This window comes from Rhamphochromis sp. 'chilingali' (genome assembly GCF_963969265.1).
Source record: "Rhamphochromis sp. 'chilingali' genome assembly, chromosome: 7".
Lineage (NCBI taxonomy): Eukaryota > Metazoa > Chordata > Actinopteri > Cichliformes > Cichlidae > Rhamphochromis > Rhamphochromis sp. 'chilingali'.
The window spans coordinates 25,478,872-25,503,994 of record NC_137934.1 but is presented as its reverse complement, the minus strand read 5'-3'; the positions used below and the strand labels follow the sequence as shown (position 1 = coordinate 25,503,994).

At 38.3% G+C, this 25,123-nt stretch overlaps 1 protein-coding gene across 2 annotated transcripts in view; it reads left to right on the top strand.

The window, feature by feature from the left end:
• Window positions 1–14,098, top strand: part of arhgap39 (Rho GTPase activating protein 39) — a 72,547-nt gene extending 58,449 nt beyond the window's left edge. Inside the window, exons 7-12 of one of the 2 annotated variants that reach the window (XM_080886638.1) lie at window positions 2,713–2,786; window positions 3,245–3,283; window positions 3,759–3,958; window positions 4,632–4,723; window positions 4,880–5,049; window positions 9,369–14,098. In XM_080886638.1, the coding sequence (XP_080742764.1) occupies window positions 2,713–2,786; window positions 3,245–3,283; window positions 3,759–3,958; window positions 4,632–4,723; window positions 4,880–5,049; window positions 9,369–9,563 (770 nt within the window). In that variant the 3' untranslated portion in view covers window positions 9,564–14,098. The remainder of the gene's footprint in view (window positions 1–2,712; window positions 2,787–3,244; window positions 3,284–3,758; window positions 3,959–4,631; window positions 4,724–4,879; window positions 5,050–9,368) is intronic. The other variant, XM_080886639.1, reaches the window with a different exon arrangement.
• Window positions 14,099–25,123: the final 11,025 nt, after the last annotated feature.

Below are 25,123 nucleotides of genomic sequence, written 5' to 3'. Positions count from 1 at the left end.
TATTGTCCTTTCCAATACCCTGGCCTAGTTGAAGCACATCCTCCAATCCGCTTTCTTAAAGATGGCATTCACCATCCCAGTCTTAAAATCCTGAGACACCACTCCAGATCTCCACACAATGTTACAGAGGAGTGTCAAACATGACATTCCTACAACATCCAGAGCCTTCGGGAGTCAAGCCTTTCTCAAGGAGGCTTGTTCCAAGACATTCAATGAGGTGAGCCTGACTACATCTACCCGGTATCTCTCAACCTCATGCACTAGCTCAGGGTCCATCCCCACCAGAGAGGTGGCGTTCCATGTCTCGATTACCAGCCTCAATAGGAGGGGATTGGTCCGCCAAGGCCTCCACTCTTGGCTGCCGCTATGATGCCCCCTGTGAGTGACAGGCCTACGGGATGTTGGGCCCATGTCGTCTCTTTGGGATGCGTCCAGCTGGGTCCCATGAACAGTATAGAGTAACTTTGGCCAACTGTTTTTGATTTAGAGTTACAGAAATAAAATTGAGTTGAATTAAGTAGTCATTGTGTTTTTACATGTCTATATCCACAAATGGTTTCCATAATGTTTACCAAATATCCAAGGAAATACAGTGTACAAGCCTAAAACTGAATATGTAAAATTCTATGTAGTATGAAAGTGAATCATTTGGTATAACCACTTTTATTCTGCAACACAACATGAACTCATTTGGTCAAGCATTCTTCTAATCTCTATTAGTAGTCCTCATAAATTGTTCTGCACGATTCTTTAAGGATATTCTAAAGTTCCTCTTTGGATGTAGACTGCCTTTTGTTTTGTTCTCCGTCCAGATGATTCAACAGTGCTTCAATAATGTTGTCCAAGCTCTGGTTGCAACTTTTGTCAAAGAGCTAGTGAGATCTAGCCTCTGCATGAGTTCAGCACTATTGTGAGGGATATACCATAATGTCCCATCATCAAGTGCCAATTTGTCTACAGCCACTTGCTATGCAAACCCTTTGAATCCTTTTATCTCCAAGTCCGTGTGCTATGGTCGGAATAAAGGATCTTTCTTAACCTTCCTCTTTTGTCTGATCATTTCCTAAAAATGTTTAAATGTACAATAATGAATTACACAGAGGTGGTGTGGGAGCCAAGTTAATATAGTACATATATTTCAGTATTTATATTTACTGTCAAACTTATTTTGTGTAATTAGTTATTTAATAAGTAAATTCATGGGTAATGAAAGTTATTTTATTGCATTCGTGTTGGCTTGGTTAAGTAAAACTGTGAATACCTTTGGTTTAAAAGTCCCGTGGAAATTTTTTCCTCTTCAGATGAACGTAGACGAGTGAAGCAATAGCTTTACATTTTCACTACATGCGGCTCTGGATACCTTTGGAAAAATATTCATAACCATCTCACAGACAAACATTATGTACTTTCAATTTGTTAATATGTTTTACTCTTTTTTTTAAACTCAGTGGTTCCAGTGCCTTTGGTACATTTACCCCTAACAGTGACTCAATCTCTGACTCGATTTCTAGAAGGGGAATGTGTCTTAAATGAAGCCAAATATCCTTCTGATGTGGAATGTTTTCCTTATTTACAGGCATGGTTCCAGGTTTTCTCCACTGGTGTATAATGGCTGTCACCGTGGCTCACTGGAGCATCACAGCTTTAGAAATGGCTTTATAACCTTTTCCAGACTTGTTTCTCAGGTGTTTCTTTAGATTGTGGCGTGATGTCTGGCTTTTTGAGATCTTTCAGTCTGCCGCACTTTGTCAGACAGGATCTATTTAGGTGTTTTCTTGATTTAACAGCTCTGCCAGTAATCAGGTGTGTTTAGTGAAACTGAACTCAATTACTATTTTTACACAGGACCAGTCAGGTTTGCAGAACTTTTCTCCTTTAATCAATGAAATCATCATTTAAACACTGCATTTTGTATTTACTTGGGTTATAATCTGAAACATGTAAGTGTGACAAATATGCAAAACACTAGGAAATCAGGAAGGGGGCAAACATTTTTTGGCACCATAGTAGGAATCAGTTCTTTTAACATTTACCGTTTCTCTAAGAAGTAAACTGTAGTCCTGAAGTACCTTAACGTCCTCTGATTTAACGAGCTCGGTTTCATTGACGATCCATTTCCAAAATGTTCCTGTAACAAAGCCTTAGCTTGAGTATAACTTCTTGTGCTATTTCCCTTGGGTGACCTCTTGTAAATTGCAACAAAATACAGACAGTCACTATGGCTGTCAGATTTACTTTCAGCACTATTTTTAAAGTCTCTCATAAACAACTGATGCTCCATCTCTCTTTTAGTCAGAGATTACAATTACTGTTGTTGTACTAAGTTTTTATTTCATTTTGCTTTTTCAAAACACAGTAATAGTTGCTGCCATTGCCTAAGCAATTATTGAAATTAGAAGTGGTTCTCCGAAGCAAATTATCATTGATGTACATATATTGAGCGCTGACTTGAGCATTGAAGCCTTATTCACCAGCTCCACCTTGTCATCCACATATGGACACTTCCTACTTCAAATCTCAGATGGCAACAGCCAAAGCGCCATAATCAAATCTACAAAATGGTAATCCAACACCAGTGATTGACATCGTGAGATACAGAATCTCCACAGATTGGAAGAATGTTTGAGTTGTTGTCGTGCTAATGAATCAATTTAAGACAACTAAAACAGTCTCCTAATGTTGTTAATATGTTGTCTTTTTCTGTTGCTCAAGGTGTGGCCATTAGCAGTTATGCTAAATACTGCTACAGGAAACTGACAAAAGCTGCACTCACTGGAGCCAAGAAGGTACGGAGCGCCGTCTGTCCACATGTTTTTACTTCCCCTTTTCAACCTAGTCTTTATTGACACAAATGTTCATTTCAGTGATGCAGCCTGCAAAAGAAGAACATATAGACATGATATTTATGAGTATAAATATATTCATAAATATGTAGTATGTAGTTTAGTGTATTTAAATCTGTAAGCCTAGGAGAAACAATACCTGACTATTAATGAGGAAGAAATGGAAGGAGCAATTGGAAGAACTGTACATTTCAGCCAGTTTATTTAATAATCTAAAGCTCTTAAGAAGGTTTATTACACATTTTATACCCTTGATCGCTATAACTTAATGTCTAATAATTTTGGAAGGGCTATGTTATCAAGAAACAGATCAGTTTTGTGTTTAGATGAGCTCATCTGTGGTGAATATATATTTGTTTTCTGATGAGATGAGAATGAACTTATTTTTCCTCTCATCACAGCTTTTCCTGCCTCCCAGAGACCACATACTGATGTTCCAGGCAGGTCATTATAGTCTAAATATAAAGCCCACTCTTTTTTAAAATATTTAATAATATCTTCATTTATAAGCAATAATGTGTTAAATTTCCAGTTTTTACTTGGCTGAATGACCTACTTATGTATTAGAATTAAAGACAAGGGAGCATGATCCTTGACAGGTATAAGGTGTATTTCAGTGTCTGAAATGTCACTCAACAGTGAGCTGCTGACTAGGAAATAATCCAGACGAGAGTTAGAAAGTAAACTCATGCGAGAAGAAAGTATGTTCCCATGGTTGACGTGTAGAGATCGCCAAAATCCATAATCGCTCAAGTACTGTTTAACTATATTTGTGGATTTTTTTCACTGACATCTTAATACTTGATACTTTTGAATGTTCCTTTAGTACTCAAAATGCTCTCAGCTCTGCCTCAGCTGCCCTGCAGTAACTTATCTGTGTGTGTCTGTGTGTGCGTTTCTGTCACACTTTTTCAGGGTGTGCAGAAACCCTGCATAGAGGAAATCAAGCATGCCAGGAACGCCATCTTCAACCCTTCCATGTTTGGGTCCTCCCTTGAGGAGGTCATGGCACTCCAGAAGGAGCGATATCCAGACCGCCAATTGCCATGGGTACAGACTCGCCTCTCTGAAGAGGTTCTGTGTCTCAATGGAGACCAAACAGAAGGCATTTTCAGGTGAGTGAGGAAGGGAGCTAATGGGACCAAATAGATGATAGAAGACTGCACAGTATGAAAACAGATGTGAGGGGAAAAAAATGAAACAAAATAAAATTAATGCTTTACAGACATTAAATTCTGTGAAGCATTTAATGACTATTTAATGTGTCATTAGTTAGTGGAACCATGCAAAATCTTACTATAAATAATTTCTTGGTCACATGCTCTTAAAGTACATAAGTCTTGGTCAAAATGTGGAGCTTGTCATGTTGCATCATGTTGCAACCACGTTTGCAACCAGGTTAAGTTTTAAGGGCTGACAAACAGTCAGTTTAAAACTCAAAGGAAAGAAGTGCAAAGTTGGGCAAGTTAATGACATATAATCTTTTAATACATACATTTGGATATCAGATTTCTCTTCTAGCCACAATTATGTGTCAGTTTTCAACATATTTTTAATGCATTTCAAAAATGATGAAGAAACATTTGTGTTTTTATAAGAGTTGCTACAAGTCTTTGTGAGCAGTTATGTGGTCAGCAGGTTGTGTGTGTTGTATCTGCTTTCTGCATGTCTGAGATGAAGCTCTTGTACATCCTTGTGTTTCTGGTTCTCACACTCTTTATGCAAAACAACTATGTAGCATAAGAAGAGGGCCGGAAGTGTAAATATCCTGTGATATTTGATCTCCAGAGTACCAGGGGACATAGATGAAGTCAATGCCCTCAAGCTGCAAGTGGATCAATGGAAAATCCCTACAGGACTGGAAGACCCACACATTCCTGGTACACATACACACTGTTGAATAGTGCTACTGAACACTGTGTCTCTGCAGCCCAGATATGATCCGCCTGCAGTAGTATGAGATGTTCAAATTACTTTCATTCCTGAATAAGTGCTTTCTTAGAAGTCTCACTTGGTGTCCTCTTCTGTATCTGCAGCCTCTCTGCTGAAACTTTGGTACAGGGAGCTCGAAGAACCACTTATCCCTCACGAGTTTTATGAGGAGTGTATCACTCACTATGACAACCCAGAAGCAGCTGTCGGTGTGGTGCTGGGCCTGCCACATATCAACAAACTGGTGCTCTGCTATCTCATTCGATTCCTACAGGTAACACAAATATGCACAGGTTAGCACAGCTTGTCTAAGGAGCTGGAAAGAAAGCGAGTGGACTTTTTAACATTTCTTGAACACATTCCACCTCTCATCGAAGAGGCTTCTTAATTTCTAAAACCAAATGGTGGAAAATCCCAGGGATTTAAACCTAGTGGGGACTGTCCCTTAACCTGACTTACTATTAATCATGCACATCTGCCAGTGTGTGAAAAAAGGTATGGGTCATTACACTGGTTTCAGGTGAAACCAGTGTGAGACTTTGCCTCACCCTGTCATGTGACCTGTTGAGATCACCTCATGCAACATGAGTTTAGGCACCTGGGAAGGGATCTCGAGACTGAATTGTAGGGGGCTGACAGCTGATGGCATAAACCACCCACTCTGTTCAAAGGTGGTCATTCACAGTGGACATATATGGCCTATTTTTCTTCTATGTCAAAACATCAGTCTTCTCCATCCAAAATTTGAACCTTTGCATCATCCCAAGACTGACCTTTTTACTTAGAGCAGGTCATCTGCTAATTGTAAAGTTGGTGGTTCGATCCCAGGCTGCTCCAGTCAAAGTGCCAAATATGCTTGGGTAAGATACTAACCCCAAGTTCTTCTCTGATGCATACATCAGAGTATGAATGTGTGTAAATAGTAGATAGAAAACACTTAGATAGAACAAGCATAGCAAAAAGTGCTTGTATGAATGGGTGAATGAGGCAAGTTGTGTAACAACCAGTCCGTTTACCGTTTACCATTTTCCAGATGTACAGCTGAAGTGGGATTTATAGTCCTGTCCGTCCCGTACACGTTTCGTTCTGGCAGATAGAAGAGAAAGGTGTTTTAAAAGGGTTACAAATATGTACAGTATGGTCCACAAACATAAATGAAGATTTATGAACGCGTGCAGTGATTTGTGTTTAACTTTTGAAGACTCACAAGCATGTGCTTCAATTCAGACTCAAATACAAAGCAATTTGACCACATATGAAACCATTTTAAAAATATGTATGCCCAAACCTGAATAAATACTGGTCATTTATACACAACTTGCCTCAAAAGGGTTGCAAATGTGTACGATATGATCCACAAGCGTAAACTAAGATTTACAAATGGTTATCTGCACAGACATTTGTGCGCACAGAAAGGTTTTTGGATGGTAAAATTATCAGATTTGTAAAGCTGAGCTTGATAAGTTGTGCTTGACGTACCTGGCTGTCTTTGGTTGTGAAGTCTTTCCGTTTTAGTCTGGGCATTAATTGAAAGTAGTAAGTTTTGGTTTGGAGTGTTGGAATTTCTGGAGTTGTCTTTCTTTCTCTTTCGTGTGTTGTGCCAACTGTGCCTTGTCCACAAACCTCTTATGAAATGGGAGAAGGTAGAAGTTTTGTGAGTTCCTGCAGGGTCAGGTTGATCTCACTTTGGAGTGCTCTTCATACTTACTTACTTTGCTCTCTATAAGATCTGCCTCAGCTCTTGTCCCTTGACTGTAGACTCAAGGTGCAATCTCTTGGGAAGCAGTCCGGATTGCATCTCAAGTTAAAGCATGGGTGGTTTCTGTAGTCCGTATATTTGAACCCTAACTAGGATTTAAATACCTGGGACTTTATAACTGAAGCGTGAGAGGTGAAACGTCTTCAAGTAATTTAAAGAAGTTGCTTTCTTTCCAAGCTCCTTAGACTCCTTAGACTACTATGACCTGAATAGAGACATGTTAGCACAACTTATACTTCAACCCCACATCCACAAAGGTTTGGATGCTGTGTGAAATAAATAAAAACAGAATGCAATGATTTGCAAATTTTATAAACCCATATTTTATTCACAATAGAACATATAAAATATATCAAATGTTCAAACTTAGACACGTTTTTCACTTTTAATAAAGATATTAGCTAATTGTGAATGTAATGGCAGCAACACACCTCAAGAAGGTTGGCACAGGGGTAACAAAAGGTTTAAAAAGTATGTTATACTAGAAAGGATGAACATTTGCAAGTAATCAAGTTAATCATCAGTATTATGACTGGGTATAAAAAGTACCTTAGAGAGAGAGTGTTTCTTAGAAGTAAAGATGGGAGAACTACTGCCTCTGTTGTTGGATCAGCCTTTATTTGTCCTTTCTTCACAATGAAACCAAGCAATGACAAAAGTTCTGCATGGAACTCGCACTTCTCACCTTTAACGTAGAACTTGTTCCCAAGAAGTTGTTGAAGCACTTGTCAGACAAGGCTTTCATGTTCCTGGACTGACTCTGAGAAGATCAAGATGTCACTGAGATAGGTGAAGGTGAAGTAGTTAAGGAAATCTCACAGAATGCTGTTAACAAGAGCCCCTAAACACAGAAGGGACGCTGGTGAGACTGAACGTCATTACCAGATACTTTTGGAGAAGATTGTTCTCCAAAACCATCAAGCCAACCATCTGGTTCAGAAGACGACAAATGAAACTGGTATTTGTTTTTAAATTGTGATTTTTCTCAGACCAGTGAAATAAATACAGGGATGGAGAGTTTTGTATTTCTTTTCAACCAAAAAGAAACACCAAATGGTGAAGAAGAGGGACGGATGATTCCAGGTGCGAGAGAGTCAGAGTTATAAAATTTTAAACATTAAATAAAAAAATATTCATAACCATCTTACTGATGTAACATTATGTCCAGCTACTTTCGGTACCATTGATATGTATTTAGACTCTTTCTCCTCTTGATCTTTCTGAATTAACTTCAGTCATTACTTCCTCCTAACCATCAATGAGTCTTTTAGACCTCATTCCCACAAGACTGCTCAAAGAAGTCCTACCATTAATTATTGTTTCAGTCTTAAATATGATCATATACACTACTGGTAAAAGGTTTCCAGGTTTCTAGGTTTTAATTAAAAAATTATGGAGTTTAATGTCTCATTGCACTCTGAAATGAAAGCATCGTACAAATAAGCAGTTGGAGTTAAAAAAGAAATCAATTTATAAACCAAAATGTTTTTTAAACTTCTGACTCATCAAAGTTGCCACCTTTGGCAGATGTAACAGCTAAAAACACCCGTGGCGTTCTGTCTACAATAGAAATCAAATATTCTTCGGAAGCTTCTTCCCTATCTGTTGTAGAAGTTCCCATAAATGTTGGCAGTTGTAGCGTGCTTTGCTTTCACTCTTCTGTCCAGTTCATCCCAAATCATCTTGATGGGGTTTAAGTCTGGAGGCTGTGCTGGCTGCTCCATGTTTTCAAGCTTACCATCTTGTTCTTTTTTGCTGAGGTAGTTCTGGACTTATGTTCTGGGTTGTCTAAGGAGCTTGGAAAGAAAAGCGTCTGAACTTCTTTAAGTTTCTTGAAGACGTTTCACCTCTCTCATCCGAGAAACTTCTTCACTTCTAACATCTGTGACCTGGAAGTCCCAAGGTCAAAATGGGACACGCCCTCCTTCACAACATCTGTCATCCTACCACCTACCATCCCCACCGTACATGCCCCTCCCTAGTCCTGGTTATGAATAAATAAAGCACCGTGAGGCAACTGTTGTTGTGATTTGCTGCCAAATAAATAAAGTTGAATTGAACTGAACGTGACTGGATATTAAAACAGCATCTGAGAGCGGGTGAGTTATAAAGAAGAATGTATGTAGAGCAGATAAAAGACTGATAATGTTAATGATTCTTAGTGTAAACCTGCAAAGAACTTTGCTATTTCATCATCTACTTTTGAGTATTTGTGTTGCAACAGGTATAATCCAGAAACGGTGTGTTCTGCCTGGGCCCAAGCTTATTTGAGATGGACTGAGTGGAAAACTGTTCTCTAACAACTGTTCTGTGATTGTGGAAATCACTGAGACAAGAACAACCATTTATAAAGAGTGCACATTTCAAGTTTTTCTGAATGATATATAATGATGTATAACAGTTTTGAGTAACATATCTGATATTTGGTTATCTTAATACCAATCCACACTAAACTGATCTATTACCACTGAAAATGTGTTGTGAATTTTGGCAGAAACTACAACAAAGGAGACTATGGAAAACTATGAATACTATGACATTTTATTTAAAGAATCTGAAAACATTTGGCTTTTAAAATTACAGCAGTTGGTCTCAACAGTTCTGAAAAGCTGAGAACTGTTGTTAAAACAAAAAAGCTGCAGCACAATGGGAGTCACATTTACATAGTGTTGCCAAATTAAATGACCATGATCAGATATGAGCTTTAGAGAAACACAAAACATAATCTTTTTCCAGCACTGTAATATTATGCCTGCCAGATCATCACAGTATGCTTAAGACCTTGAAATGTTATTGCATTTATTAGATAGAGATCTTTCCTTGTGTTTGTCTAGGTATTTGCCCAGCCTGCTAATGTGGCCATCACCAAAATGGATGTGAACAACCTGGCCATGGTTATGGCTCCCAACTGTCTGCGCTGCCAGTCTGATGATCCTAGGGTCATCTTTGAAAATACTCGCAAGGAGATGTCCTTTATCCGGGTGCTCATCCAGCGGCTAGACACCAGTTTCATGGATGGAATCCTATAACCCCCAGCTGCACACAGTCATCCTCCATACTCACTCACTCCTGCTTCCTCCGCACTCCCTTTAACTTGCTCCATCACATTTCAGTACTGTCCAGCACAAGAACATCGAAATACACATTTTATTGCTGCTGGATGCTTAATCTCCAATGTGTTTACTTTCCTAAAAGCATCAGAAAACTGCCTTGATTTGAATATGTCCATTCAGCATTTTCAGATGAAACTGCTATTTTTCTGTTTCTCCAGGCGTAGTTAACACTTGTGTTTTATATTAGCGTTACAAGGTTTTCACATGACAATACAGTGTGTGCCTTCACATACATTTCTACAGTATACACTTAGGGTAGAGGAATAGGAGGGATTTAGGAAAGATCTCAATTCATTAGATTCAAAGGTTCATTTTAGTTCTTGGAGTTCTGACCTCAAAGGTTGACTCCTTGTTGCTTATTACATAATGTTCCTTTGTGTTTTCCTACTTCAGCGTACACCAGTGTCCCAGAGGATTCCACTTTCTGCAATCTTCAGTACTGTCCAAACAGTTATAGAGCAGTAAAAATCATCGGCACAGGGATCGGGTCAAGTTATGGCAGCTGAAAACATTTTGAATTTTTGTTTGCTGCCAGTGAGAACAAAGCTGCTGTTCAAACACACTGCGTGCTGCATTGTGTGTGACTGCAACAATCAAACACAGATCAATTTCATTTTATTTATGTAGCACCAAATCACAACAATAGTCGCCTCAAGGCACTGTATACTGTCAGGTAAAGACCCTACAATGATAGACAGAAATTCCCAACAATCAGCCTACCCCCTAAGAGCAAGCACTTAATGACAGTGGGAAGAAAAATCTCTTTGAGGAGGAAGAACCCTCTGGTAGAAGGAACAGCCATCTGTAGCTGGTTGGGAGTAAAGGGAAAAAACAGAGCTGAGTGAGCGATAACAAAAGACGCTGTGGAAGAAAGACAGGGTTTAATAACAAGTAATAATTAAACATGATTTAAACACCTGTCGTTTTAAAGAAAAAGATAATGTGACAACCTTTCTGACTAATTAGACAATTTGTGAAGAGAGCATGAACACTAGCTCACAGACTCCTTGTTTTTTTGGATGTGACTGCTCTGATCACTATAATTGTTAGTACGTGCTACACATGAGGTCTGAATTGAACAAAACATTTTGTATGCCGCATTATGAAAAAAAGTTGGCTGTTTATGTGGCTCACTGTTGAGAAATGTTAACATAACAAGTTACTTCCAACATGCAGATCTTGAAAAGTCTGGAATTAAAGAACTAAAGGTCAGACCAGGTAAGATGAGTGACAGTACAGGAGAATACTTTTTCAGGAGACAACTATTTCATCTTCTGCAATACTTTATCACAAACTAGACTCTGAATGACGCATAGAAAGCCCTGAATCTGTTTAAAAAGGGTTATTAAAGTGGAGTTTCCACATTTGAACAAAGTGAAAATGGTTAAAAGAAATCTTGCACACTAAAAGCTCAATCTCCTCATATACAGTCCTCTAAAAAAATTAAAGGGATGCTTTTGAATCAGAGTATAGCATCAAGTCAACCAACTTCTGTGACAGTGAGCTGGTCAGATTAAGTAGCAGAGAAGGTTGTATCAATTGTTTTGATGTTACTTCAATTAACATTTCATTAAATCTAGGTGCACTAGAGGAGCGTCTGTGAGAAAAAACCCAAAACAGGAATGGCTTTGCAGGTGAATGACATTTTTTCCCCTCCTTGTCTTTTCTGACTGTTTATATCCACTAGTTTTGCATTTGGTTAAGGCCATTGTCACTATTGGTGACAATGGCAATGCCTGCATCTTTTAGAGGCTGCACAGGTAGTCCAACTCCACCAACATGGCACATCAATACGTGCCATTGCCAGAAAATTTGCCATGTCTGGAGGTTCCAGGAGACAAGTACTTACTCCAGGAGATCCACCAGTAGGACAACTCAAAGCCCTACAAAATGACCTCTAGCAGGCCACTGGTGGGAATGTCTCTGACCAAACAGTCAGAAATAGATTTCATGAGGATGGCTGACGTCCTCTAGTGGGCCCTATGGTCACTGCCTGGCACCAGGGAGTCCGATTGGCATTTGCCATTGAATACCAGAATTTGCAAGTCCACCACTAGCACATGTTACAGATATGAAAGGGTCTGGAGAAGCCATGGAGAACCTGTAATATTGTTCATCATGACCAGTTTGGTGGTGAGTGGTGACTGTCTGCAAATGCATATCCTTGGACGGACACAGGGACCTCTACAGGCTAGGCAACAGAACCCTGACTGCCATTAGGTATCGGGAGGAAAGCCTTGGAACGATTGTCAGACCCTACGCTGGTGGAGTGGGTCCTGGTTTCCTCCCCAGTTGTTGGTGGGTGAAGGATAGAACGCTTCTGGGACATTATGTTTCAGTCCACACAAAACAGGAGCCCATTGATGCTCTGGTCCAGATCTGGACGGAGATCCTCCAGGACACTATCGGTCTTCTCTTTAGGAGCATGCCTCAATGGTGTTAAGGGGGCCATGGGGCCATACAAACTATTAAAATACTGCAGCATTTTGAGTTGCGGCAATGAAATTTCTGCGAAATGGACTAACCTGCTGCATCATTTTTTAAACTCTGATTTCGGGGCATCTTTGAATTCGGCCTTCTATATGTTGACAATTTTTATTTCCCTCAAATGATGTGGCATTCTTCAATTCCTACCATTACCAAGTCCATATTAAAATAAATACCCAACATGACTTTTTTCCCCACTGAGTTGACTTGATGTGGTTTCAAAGTGTACCTTTAATTTTTTTAAGCAGTGTATGGATCACTGTATATTACAGACACTAGGTTCAGTGTCACTACTGATAGCATGAGGCGATTCCACCCTGAGCACACATAAGCTCGACTTCTGGTCTGGTCAGTACATGGATGAGAGCCCACCTTGGACACCTTGTAGTTGTGGCAGCTGTGTGTCAGGTGGTAGAGTTGTGTCTATCTGAAAGATTGGTGGATACATCTCTGGCTCCTCCTGTGCATGTCTCAAAGAATATTGAACACTGAGTTGCCCGGTATCTGACTGAGAGAACTCACATTTGAGAAATTCTGCATTGTGAAACATTTGCATAAATGTCCAGTGCAGAAAAATAAATCTAAATGTGTATATCTTTTTGTATTCTTTCCACTATTCTGAAAGAAGACATACTATGAAACCAAAATAACACAAAAACACTAACGGTAGTGTCTCGCCTTAAGCAGGTATTTGTGTAACTGGGAGAATATTTTAATTCTTCCTGTATCAACGATGGCTATGTTATCACCATACAATTACAGTAAAACTTGTACACAGTTATAGTGCGAGCAAAATAGTAACCTTCAGTGGTTTCTGGTGTGGAAAAAATGTAAATGACCTTGCACTCTGGAAATTTTGATGAAACGCTCATGTCCTTTCACTCTGCCATAGAATTTGGTGCTGTTCAGTTAGTCCTGAGCCATCTATGAGCAACACATCCAGGAAAGCAGCTGATAGCAGCACTGCCAATAATGCTGTCAAACACAGCCCTGCAGCCCATACCTCTTGACAGGGAAGTGAGAAGTGACAGCTCTTCCATAATACTCCCATCCCAGAGAAAAAGTCCTCATCCACCACCACCTTAGGTCCACTAGTCCTTTCTACACACTGATGACATGTGGATGTGTCTGTCTCCATGCATGTTTGTCCTTCTGTCCATAATTGTTTACAGATTGTAGCCATCTGTACTCTTTGTGCTCTTTGTCTATGAGCAAGTACTGTTGTTACTTGTGTTTGCGATTTGTTTTAATATGTAACAGAATTTCTTTTTTTATTTTTTAACACATTCTTTTATATGATTTAATTTATTTTGTATTTATTTAAGGATATTTGCTTAATGCCTCCCGAAGATGAGCGCTTGTGTTATTGCACAAGTGTGTCTGCGTATCTTTTCACACATGGTGATGTTTGACTGTGAATCTCAATTTGGATGTGTTTCTTTCCATAATACAGCTGAAAGTCATAGTGTGTCTATACAGCTCACTGACTCAGAAATACACACTCCACATAGATCAAATGTACACTGTCACTGTACATACTATGTAAAAAGAAGTATGTACAGAAAAACAGATAAAAAGGCACCATATGTAATAGAGATTGTTGTGAAAGGACCAGGGTGGGTGAGATTTTTTCAGTTTTATTTAAGTCTAATTAAAGTGTACCTTTTGTTACATTAATCAAAGTGGCAATTTTAACTCATTTCCTCTAACATCCACAGGTTTCTACCTACCACCTGTTAAAAAACAGAAAGTGTTTTAAAGCCCAGAGAAGTCATTTGTCTAGAGAAGGATATTAACTTTTAAGACAGCGGCTGGTGCCTATCCTGGCTCTCACAGGGTGAGAGGCACACCATGGACAGGTCACCATTTGCAGGGCTAGCTGCACAATTTCTAAGTAAAGCTTACTTAAATGTACTGTCAGTCAACTATTAATTCAAGCTAAACATGTTTTGTTTTGTTTTGTTTTTTTAAATAAAAATTCATTTCCCCTTCTTCCAAATAAGGAAGCTTGAGGCATGAGCATGATTGGGGAAACTACCTCTGAATTATGGAAAATATACAGTCACAATAAAAAGACAGTATACCCTCCTTAAATTATAAGGTTTTACATGTCAGGGCATAATAAAAGATTCTGGTCCTTAGTATTTCTTAATTAGTAAAGGGCATCCGAGGGTGTCTAATTCGTTAGATCATTACAATATATGAAATGCATCATAATTTCTGTACGCGCTGTTTTCCATTTTGGCTTATTTTCTGTAAGGTAATAATAATAATAATAACTTTATTTATAAAGCGCTTTCAAACAAAGTGCTGTACAACTATTTGAAACTAAAAAGATAAAAAATAAATAAAAACAATACATAGCAATACAGGTAAAAGACACAATACAAGTTAAAAACAGTAAAAATTTAAAACTGAAAGCCATAGAATTAAGACTTGTAAGATAGGGTGAACAAATGTGTCTTCAGCTTAGTTTTAAAAACCGGAAACAGAGCATGCCTGCCTAATATCTTGAGGGAGGGTGTTCCACAGAAACGGGGCACCAAAAGAAAAAGCACGCTCTCCAATAGTCTTTTTTCTGGCTCTAGGAACCTTTAGAAGGCCAGAGTCCTGAGATCGGAGAGCACGGGATGGAACGTAAAGATGTAAAAGGTCGGAGAGGTATGAAGGTGCCAGTCTGTTTAAAGCCTTGTAGGTGAGCAGCAGGACCTTAAAATCTGCTCGAACCTGACAAGGTAGCCAATGAAGAGAGTTCAGTACAGGGCTAATGTGCTCAAATTTCCCAGTTCTTGTTAAAATGCGAGCAGCTGCATTTTGTACCATCTGTAGACCTCTAAAACTTTTCTTTGGTAGCCCAGAAAGAAGAGCATTGCAATAATCAATGCGTGAGGACACAAATGCATGGACAAGAACCTCTGCAGTGTCGCTTGACAAAACTTGTCTGATTCTGGCGATGTTCCTCAAATGATAAAAGGCGGTCTTTGTTATCTCTTTTACATGAGACTCGAAAGAGAGCACCATGTCGAACCACACGCCCAAGTTTTTTACCTTGTCCCTACAAAAAAAACAACAACTTGGTAGCAGCTCATCAGCACATTTGACCAACCCTATAAAAGTCTTGGCATTGTGTTAACACAATTGAAAGGAGGAAAGTAATCAGCAATTATCTTAAAGCAACTGGTTGACTGCTGAAGCATCACTGGGCAAGATGGTGAACCCCAAGATGACCAGGATACATCCACCACAGTGTGTGTGAATGTTTGAAAGTGCTTAGGCATGATTTGTCGTAGAAAGTGCTTTGAATGTATTTAAAAAACACTAAGTACCAGCCCATTTGCTCTCTCTCAAAATAACATGGCAGCATTGCCTAGCTTTTAAAAACCGTATCTGAATGCACAGTGCCACACATGGAGACACAACAAACACCAAGGGGTGATCATTGGGTTTGTTGAGCAGTCACTGAGTCTACCATGAACACCTTTATATACCAACTATTTCTTGAGTGAAATGTGAGGTTAAATCTGTCCAACAGCTAAAACTTAGTCAGACTTCAGTTATGCAACAATGAAAATGACCCCAAGCACACCAGTAGGTCAACAACAGACTTTGAAATGCTACGGCATGAAGATGAGAGTTGAATGCCCACAAAGCGCAATGAACAGGGAAAAAATTAACTGACAAAATGTAAAAATTGTGGAGGAATTTTTACTCCACTCTAGTCATACAGAAAATGATTACTTCAAATTATTGCTGATAAAAGCTCTAAAATTATGCAGTCTACCTAATTTTTCTACTCACCGCGTCTGCAGTTTATTTTTTGGGGGGTGAATATATAATTACACAGTGAATGTGTTGTTCATCTGATGTTGCATTTAACTAATTTTAAGAAAACCAGGTAAGAACTACCTGATGTTTTATTCTGTCTTGATATGTAAACCTAAGAACTGACAGAGGGTGTGCTTTATTAATCAGGACTTGTAAACAGGAGTTGACTCAAAGTGCTGTGGTATGTTTGAAATGAAGTGTCTTTGGATCTAGGAAAAAATAGTTTGAAGTATTACAAGACTTTATGTATTATTATTATTATTATTATATTACAAAGAATTTCCGAATTTTTCTGTTTCCCAGTAAAGAATTCTCTCATTAATTATGCAACAATATCCAACAGATAAAGTACAGCGAAGTTTTTCAGTCTGAAATAAGACGTGGTGTGTAAACAAACAAACCAAAATCTCAAAATGCACTAATTCATTAAAAACACATTTGTGGTTTGTAATCTACTTGTATGTTTTTTGTCATTGAGAAATGAAAGCATAAGAAACCAGCTTAGCTGAAGTTGTTTCTTGATGACACAGTGAGATGAAGTTCCTCATTCGAGCTCTAAAGACTCCTAACTTATAACAAAACTCAACTAAACCTTTGAGGGGAAAAAAACAATTAAAATAGACAGTAAAAGTAGTGAGCTAGTGCTCCCCATCCAGGTCAGATGTCACAACACTGACACTTCTCACATGTGACCAGTGAACTCTTAAATGTTTTTAAGAGTTAAAGTTGTCAGACGTTGAAATCATAGACAAAACTTAAACTTGTTTCCCACGACAGCTATTTTTTGTGTGTATGTATGAACACAACCAAATGTTTGATTTCTTTTGAGACCACTTAGTAGGTGAAAATCCTCACGGAGGACCAGACTCATGTTGTGTGTTTGTATTAAATGGAAAAGATGGTTGTAGATCGACCCAGTAAATCAACCAGTGAGCATGCAGAAGTAGGGTCTTAACTGTCTTGAATTTACAAGACATTAGAAAAACAAGCTGAATTACATTAAATACATGTTTTAGTATTTAGATCTAAAAATCCAATAATAAGAGGAAGCTCGTTTTAATCCATTTTTTCTGACTGCTTTCAGAAAACTGTTTTCTAACAGTTCCTACTAATGAATTTGTGGTCAGTGTAGATGATATAAAACAAAGATGAACAGAAGACTGCTCTCCACTTCAGCTCTCCAGGTTTTCATTTGTATCTAATTGTCCACTGTCACTCACACTCTGTCTTAAAGGAGACTCTGGAAGTGTAACAGATGCTGGTTTAATAAACAATTCATATGGCAAACTAATATGTTGTTGCACAACTCATTATAAAGCAGAACACTCAGTGTTCTATAACCATGCGTCTTTTGAAACGCCCAGAGCAGAGACTGATTTTGGTTCAGACTGTTAGGATCACTGCTTCATATAATCTCTAGCTGAGAGGGACTCATGCTGTATGCTGTCATATGGCTTTTTGGGGATTCATACCAAGTTAGTGACCACAGTCACCCTGCACTGGCAAAAAGAAAAGAACTTTCTAGAAAGTTCTGACTTTATACGTGCATGAAATATTTTATTCTTTCCTAGCTGTCTTCACGTGTTGCTCACGTAGTCTACCATGATGGATTTCCATTCTTCAACTAGCACAACACAGAAAAGGATTCGGATTTAACTTTATTGTCATTACACATCATGAGTACAGGGCAACGGAATAACGAAAAAATACGTAGAACATCTTTAGTGCGATGCATCCTAAATCTCACAGCAACAGGCTGAATGAAGTGTGAGCTGCACAAAGTCAGAGCAGAAAAAGAATGCTATAAGAATGATACAAAGTATCAAAAAATTCCTATTATACCTGTAATACCCACGAAATATTACTTGTCCAAATGTAAAAGATAAAAGTTCCTAATGGTATAGAGTAACTGAGTCTAAATGTTAGATTGGCTTTTATCGTTAATTATACTATATTACAACTCTAGCACTCAAAGTCTTAACTACTCTCGGTGGAGCTTGGTAGTTACAAATACAACAATATATTTTTTAAATATAAAATGTTGAATTTTCACAGTGAAAAACTGATGGTGACATGATGGCAGAGCTGGTTGGACTATATCCATTTATCTGTAGAGGGTGTTTCAAGGAGGACCAAGTGCTTTTAAATAAACACATGATGAAAACTGACAAGATTGGATATATCAACATTTTCCCATTAATATATCCTTAATAATGTGTTCAAGGTTGTCCAAAACACTGAAGATCCTCTAAAATTTCCTTTCCCAACTGTTTGTTCTGTCTTTATGCTAGACAGTATACAGTTTTTGTAAAGGATGATTCACTGAATAAAGTGAATCTTCAGCTCTCCTTATACTAGATGTTATCTAACTCTGACCATGAACACCACACCTACTTGCACCAGTCCAACACAATGCATTATTGTAAATTCAAAACAGTATAAAAAGGTAACCAGTTTATCCTGGATGACACTGCCTTTTGATTGGAATAATACAAAGTTAGTTACCTCAGTTTGTTTTGCAGGAGGTTTTACAACATAAACAAAACACAACTTTATCTTTATCTTTACATTTAAGCTCTTTTCTTCCTCTCCTGTCTTTCTTCCATCTTTCTCTGAGTGAAGTTATCTCACAATCTTCTTTCCCTGAGAAATACAGCATTACATTAGCTAGCATGAACAGTATTCAAGTATTCAACAAACTGCACATAAATGAGTGTATTTGCTGTTATTTGATGAGCTGACAAAAAGTGCTGCATTTGAAAAACAAATGTTACTGCTTTTAATGCTTGCTACTCTGTAGTGCTAGGTAGATGCTGAAGTACCGCAACAACAATTTGTGACCATCTGCAGTCGTTCTATCCCACTTTAACCCCTGAGCACAGTGCTATAAATGATGCATAAATTGTGTTTTTGCCTCTTTCACTTGTTTGTATGCAATAAGCCCTGGTGACAGATACATGAATAGGATTGCCTTTTCTGTGTAATTATTCCCTCCATTTCAGCTCAAATCGGTTTATTGGTTGACGGTGTGCAGCGACGTAAAATAAAAACTTCCCTCGGATGGATTAAACATAAATTAAGGAGTCAGTTTTTAAATTATAAGGAGTAGAAAGTATATATGTTTGTGTAAAAATGTGGGAAGAAGAAAACGGTCAGAAAATAAATACTCTGATGGAGGCATCGAAGAGCAATTTGGGATTATTGTCTTGCCCAAAGATATTTACATACACTGGAGGAGATGAGGATCAAACCACCAACCTGATGAGGTGACCTGCTCTACCACCTACAGCGACAGCCACCACATTGCCTTTTGTCTTTTCTGTGCAGTTTGTTACAAAACAGCTGCCTGCACAGCTGGGGAAGATGAGAGATTTTTGTGCAAGTGCTCAGTAAATGACTTTTATAAAATGGAAATTTAAAGCTCAAGAGAGTGTTTACATGTAATCCCCTAATCTATGTTACAGCTTTTGAATCATCATTCAAAGTTGGATTGGATCTCATTTAAATATGGAGGGCCACAAGCACTGAAAACTGAATAAATACATCACCAGTTAGTTCATTAATGTGTCATTAATTAATAAACATGGGAAATAATTAATATTTAAGTAATTAAATATCAGTTTATTTCCTTATAATTCATTTATTCATTTCCTATGTTTTTTAACTGACGAACTATTAATTATTTCACAATTTAATTCATTATTTCACTGTTCTTGCGCTGCAGTGATCATGAAGTAATTTTATCTGTCAACCTCTCCCATCAAAGTCAGGTGGTGCTGATGCTGAGTGAGTACAAACCATTGTCTGGTGCAGGGGCATAATTTCCAGGGGGGTTAGGGGGGTTATGACAACCCCCAATAATCAGACCCTACCAATATAACCCCCCTCCCAATAAAATTATGAATTATCTTGCATAAGTAGGCTGCTGATTTTCTTTACTCACCAGCAAAAGAGTTGCAGGTTTAAACGTCTGGGAATTTACCCAGATTTATTTATTTGGACAGAGATATTGACACCCCCCCCCCCAATGTTCAGCACAAAGTTACGCCGATGTGTCCAATTTTTTGTGGGCATTTCTCAATAGGGCTACACACAGACCATATAGACTTGTGTGGATCCAAACTACATGTAAAGTTTTAAAATACTCTGTTTCTGTGTCACCAAATAAACTTTTAGATCATGTTAAATTACAACATAAAGAGCACAACATGTAATAAAGTGTTTTTCATTTTTAAACTCTTTTAATTATATGTGAAAAGTCTGAATCGAGTGATTTGATGGGGAGAAGAACAGGATTTAAAACTGTATAAAAACAATTACGTTTTATTTCCTCAGGATTTCGTCAAAGTGAGCATAAGAGTCGAAGACCCTGAAATATGCACTGGATTTTACAGAGGATTTAGCTTCTCTTTTTCAATCCACTGTAGAGTATAAATTTGATTTAGTATTTTGGGGATTTGCTCTACTCATCGCTCCTATATTGGACTGGAACTTGGAGGAAGTTTGGGAACTTTTTTGGCGTTCTCCATCCTCAAAGGGATTTCATTCTGCGTGGCTAGGGAAAGAATTAATCTGCGGTTCTGCGGTGGGTATATTTAGCAGCAGTTTAGAATTGATCGTTTCAGGGTTTTTTGTGTTTGTTTGGTTTTTTTGGGGTTTTTTTTGTTTGTTTGTTTTTTGTTTTTACAATTTTTCCTTTTCTTTAAAATTAAATAAATTGCCCTTGATAAAATTGGTTACATAAAATATCCTGTAAAATATCCTAGAACTATCCTGCAATTAAAGTTCAGTTTGTCAACATTGCCTTTTTTGTTTTTTGTTTTTTATAGTAAAGGTACAACTTGTGTATGACTTTTTACATCTGATTAAAGTTCTTAAAGATTCCAAAAGGTTGATTCTGTTCATCTGGACGTAGCGTTTTCAGTGGGGAAAATGTTTCGTCACTCATCCTAGGAACTCTTCTGTCTCAGCTGACTGCAGGTTTCCCCAACCTTATAAAGAAGGCCCTGAGTAAATGTGGTTATCCCAGCTGGACATTTGTCAAAGCTGGGAAGGCACCTAAAGAAAGCCCCAGCCAATCCAGGAGAGAAGGACAACTGCTGCAAAAGTGAAAACCCTTAGTGATCCCATATATGTCAGAAGTATTGAAACAGTTGAGATGCATTTTCTCTGTGGTTTTTAAACCCCCCAAAACATGCTGTCCCCTGATACAAACAGAGTAATATAGTGCACGTTGTTGAGTGCCATGATTTATATGATTTATATGTTGGGGAAACCAAACAACCTCTGGCGAAGGAGATGCCACAACACAGAAGAGCTACCTCGTCAGGCCAGGACTCTTCAGTCTATTCACACCAACAGGCCAGTGGACACTCTTTCAATGATGAGGATGTAACATCCTGGACAGGGAGGAACGCTGGTCTGAGTGCAGAGTCAAGGAGGCCATTTACATGAAAAGGGAAAGACCCTCTCTGAATCAATGAGGGGGCCTAAGGGTACATCTGTCACCATCTTATGATGTTGTTATTGCAGGCGTTCCCCAACTCTCTTTGAATAATGCTCATGATGACCACTGATCAATGGTTGTTGATCAATTGCCATGACAATTTGCATAATAATAATGAAGAAACTGACATCACAGCCCGTGTTTGTCAGTGGTGCTAGTTTCAGTTACTGTGCAAAAGTACTTTTCATAAGGTTGGGGAAACCTGCAGTAGCTGAGACTGAAGAAGTGACTTGGATGAGTGACAAAATGTTTCTCTCATTGAAAACACTACGTCCAGACAAACACAATCAGCTTTTTGGGATAAATACATTGAATGTGGCTCAAAGTTGTTTCTTACATCTTATGGCAAGGGAGGAAAAGTTATTTGTGTAAATAAACACAGTACATGTAAGTACAATTAGTTCATTACAAGTTTGGGTCTTTAATTATCTAGAAATCCAATCTACATGAGCAAGGAACAAAATGTCCTTTGAATGCTTAAAGCAGTTTTGTTCAGCAAACACTTTCCTCACATAGAGGAGAACATTTTGTTATTTTCAGTGTAATTTCAAACTGCTCATTCAAACTTGTGAACTGTCATGTTGTTTGCCAAATTACCTGACAAAGTGGTGAGAAACCAGCTTTGAGAGAAGCCTGTGGGTAACTTATCTCAGCCACATGAAGGGAGATGAAATATGGAGACTGTTTCAGCAAAAGTATCATGAAGTGCAGATCTGTCTGGAGTTCAGCTGTCAGTTTGTCCATGGGGAGCTCTGCTGAGAGAGGGTTAGGAAAAGGAGACATTAACTTGAAACTTAATATTAAAAAATATTTTCTTAGTATTCATTTATGCACTTCAGTGAAATATGAAGAGAGAAACCTCAACATTATTAATTTACAAAAACAAAGCCACAATCTTAAAAACTGTGAAGTAAATAGGGCAAGGTCGAGGCTTCTATTAGCCATTTGCCGATCTATTGGTATGAGCATTTATAACATGTTGATCTTGCATAATTTTTCCACTAGAGGGCTCTCTGCAACTTTCATGTTGGCAAGAGAGATGTTTGGACATCCACAATAACAACCTTGTAATAATATGATAGTCAAGTTTATTTTTAAATTTCACACTCATATTATTTGCCATAAATACATATAATCCTTTATATAAAATCTGATTTTCAAATCATCAAATATCATTATCGGCTCTTCATTCCTGCCATCACCGAGCTTGCTGACAGGGAATCACGTTTGATGGTTAGGGATCCTTTTCTAAAGCTGACGGGTGATGAGATGATGGTTGCCAACAGCGGCTGCTGTGAACTGAAGTCAAAGTCCAAAACTGGTGGTTAGTATCGTAAAGAACAACAGGTGGACCAAAGACATGTTCAAAGCTCACTGAATGGAAGTGAAGGCTCAGTAATTAAATGATTTGAATTAAAATGAAAATTGCTCGGTAATTGAATTATACAGACTCAAAGTAGTGGCATTTATTCATGAGCTGATTATTATTAAACAACAACAACAATAACAAACATTTAGGAGATTAGAATACAAAAGTTTGTTTGTATAATTTCCTCTACTTGTTACAGCATTAAGAACCTTTAGTTTGTAGTTTATAAGCTGTTCTGTTTGTAAGTTTTAATCCTTGTTACTTGATTGGACCTCAGGCTGAAGTGTTTTTTAAAAGACTGTGTGATTTTAAATGAAGAAAAAAAAGTATTATTATATAATATTTTTACATCTGTTTGTGGGAAGATGGCAATATTTGTCATTAGGGTAAAAAAAGTCAGGATTTTTATGGATACGTTGGATTTTACATTCTTTTGATAGCTTTCATTCTTAAATATTTTCAGCTGTTAAAATGTAAAAACGTAAAATAGATGGATGAAACTCTTCCCAGTTCGAGACTCGCCTCTCTGGGAACATCTCAGGCCCTCCCAGGTATGGGGGCCTATCTACCCCACCACACTCCCTGCTGGTGGCTGATGCCCTCAGGCGTTGGTGCTTTGCTTGTTCTCGATGCCCGGGGCTGGGTGCTCAGGTATGTACAGGCTCACTCCCGGTGGCTGCTTGGCGGGGCTGGGTGCCCGTGGCTCAGTCGGAAGTCTTCTGGGGGCTGGGGGGGCCCTCGGACCTTGGACCTCGGGCCTCTGGGCCTGGTGCTCGGTCCACTCTGGCATGGCTGCCTACTGGCAGAGCCCACGGGCACATCACTGCATTGTATTGCTCTCTTTTTGCTTGTTTCCTCTTTTTTTCTCTCAACAGGTGGTCCAGGTGATTTTTTTTCTTTTTTTTAAGTGTTGTCTCGCACTGTCCCTCTTCCCTTTTGTTTTTCTTTCTTTCTTTCTTTCTTTCTTTCTTTCTTTCTTTCTTTCTTTCTTTCTTTCTTTCCTCTCCCCCAGTCATGTCTGTGCAGTCTGTAATAAAATAAAATAAAATAAAATAACAAAGGTCAATCTAATGGACCAATATGTTCCCAACAATTCTGATGGCTAAAGACACCCCCCCCCCCCCCAAAAAAAAAAACAACAACCCAAAAAACCCTTACCTTTTCATTTAGTTTCTTGTTCTTGTTTGATGGATTGTTAGTTGTTCAGACTTCTGTTAGAATTATGAGCATGACCTACATTTTTTCTGTAATAGATTAATCCTCTAAATTTCTTTAAACTTAAAAGTCTTGAGTCATCATTCATCCATCATTTCTCTAAATTTTGCATAAGAGAGGCCAGACTTTCAACTACTGTAATTTTTTTTAAAGTTCTCTCCAGGTTTTCAAAGACCATTGTTAATGGTCTAATACATTATATATATGTTCTAATAAATGTTAACACATGTATACATGTGGCTAATATTGTAGGGTCTGCCTTACAGTATAAAGCGAATAGAGGCGACTTTTGGTGTGATTTGGCGTTGTATAAACAAAATAAAATTGAATGTTATAGATGTGGGCGGGTGTGTAACTCTTATCAGCTGTTTGGAGTGAGGGCTGGGGTGATTTCTTTGAAGATCTGTGACAGGAGACACTCGCAAAACAACCTCATTGACGCCGGCGGCAATTTCTCCTGAGAAGAGAACATGCTCTTACAATTATCCTAAGATAAAAAGAGTGATATTCTGATGTCACAGTTTTTCCTGGTGTTAAGCTACTTTAAAGACATCATAGAGGCCCTGTTGCACCCCCTGCAGTTTGGTTACGGGCAAAAAGGTTGGCTGAGTAATTGAATAATTCAAAATAGTCATTGGTTTATATTCATAGTCTAAATAAATCAACATTATGTGGTGTTAATTTCTAAACTTATTGATCTATCAACACGTTTTAAAAAATTGGGGGAAAAAAACCTTTTCATCGGGACAATCAACCACACCTTTTGTTACAAAGTGCCATGGTGTCATTGATATTACTTTTTGTTACTTTTTGCTCAATTTCAAGACTGAAAAGCATGACTGAGCTTCCTGTCAATGACGGAATGGTTACTGAAGGGTGTTTGCAATGTCACCAATAACAGCAACAAATTAGCTGTCACAGATACAATTTTCAAGTACAAAGCTATTATGAAGTCTCTCATATCGCTCCCCCGTTCTTATTTACCCTTCATATTTTATTTGTACTGCTAATTGTTACTCTTATTTGCCTGGTATGTCTACTGTACAAACTGAACTGGAATGACTGACTGTTCAC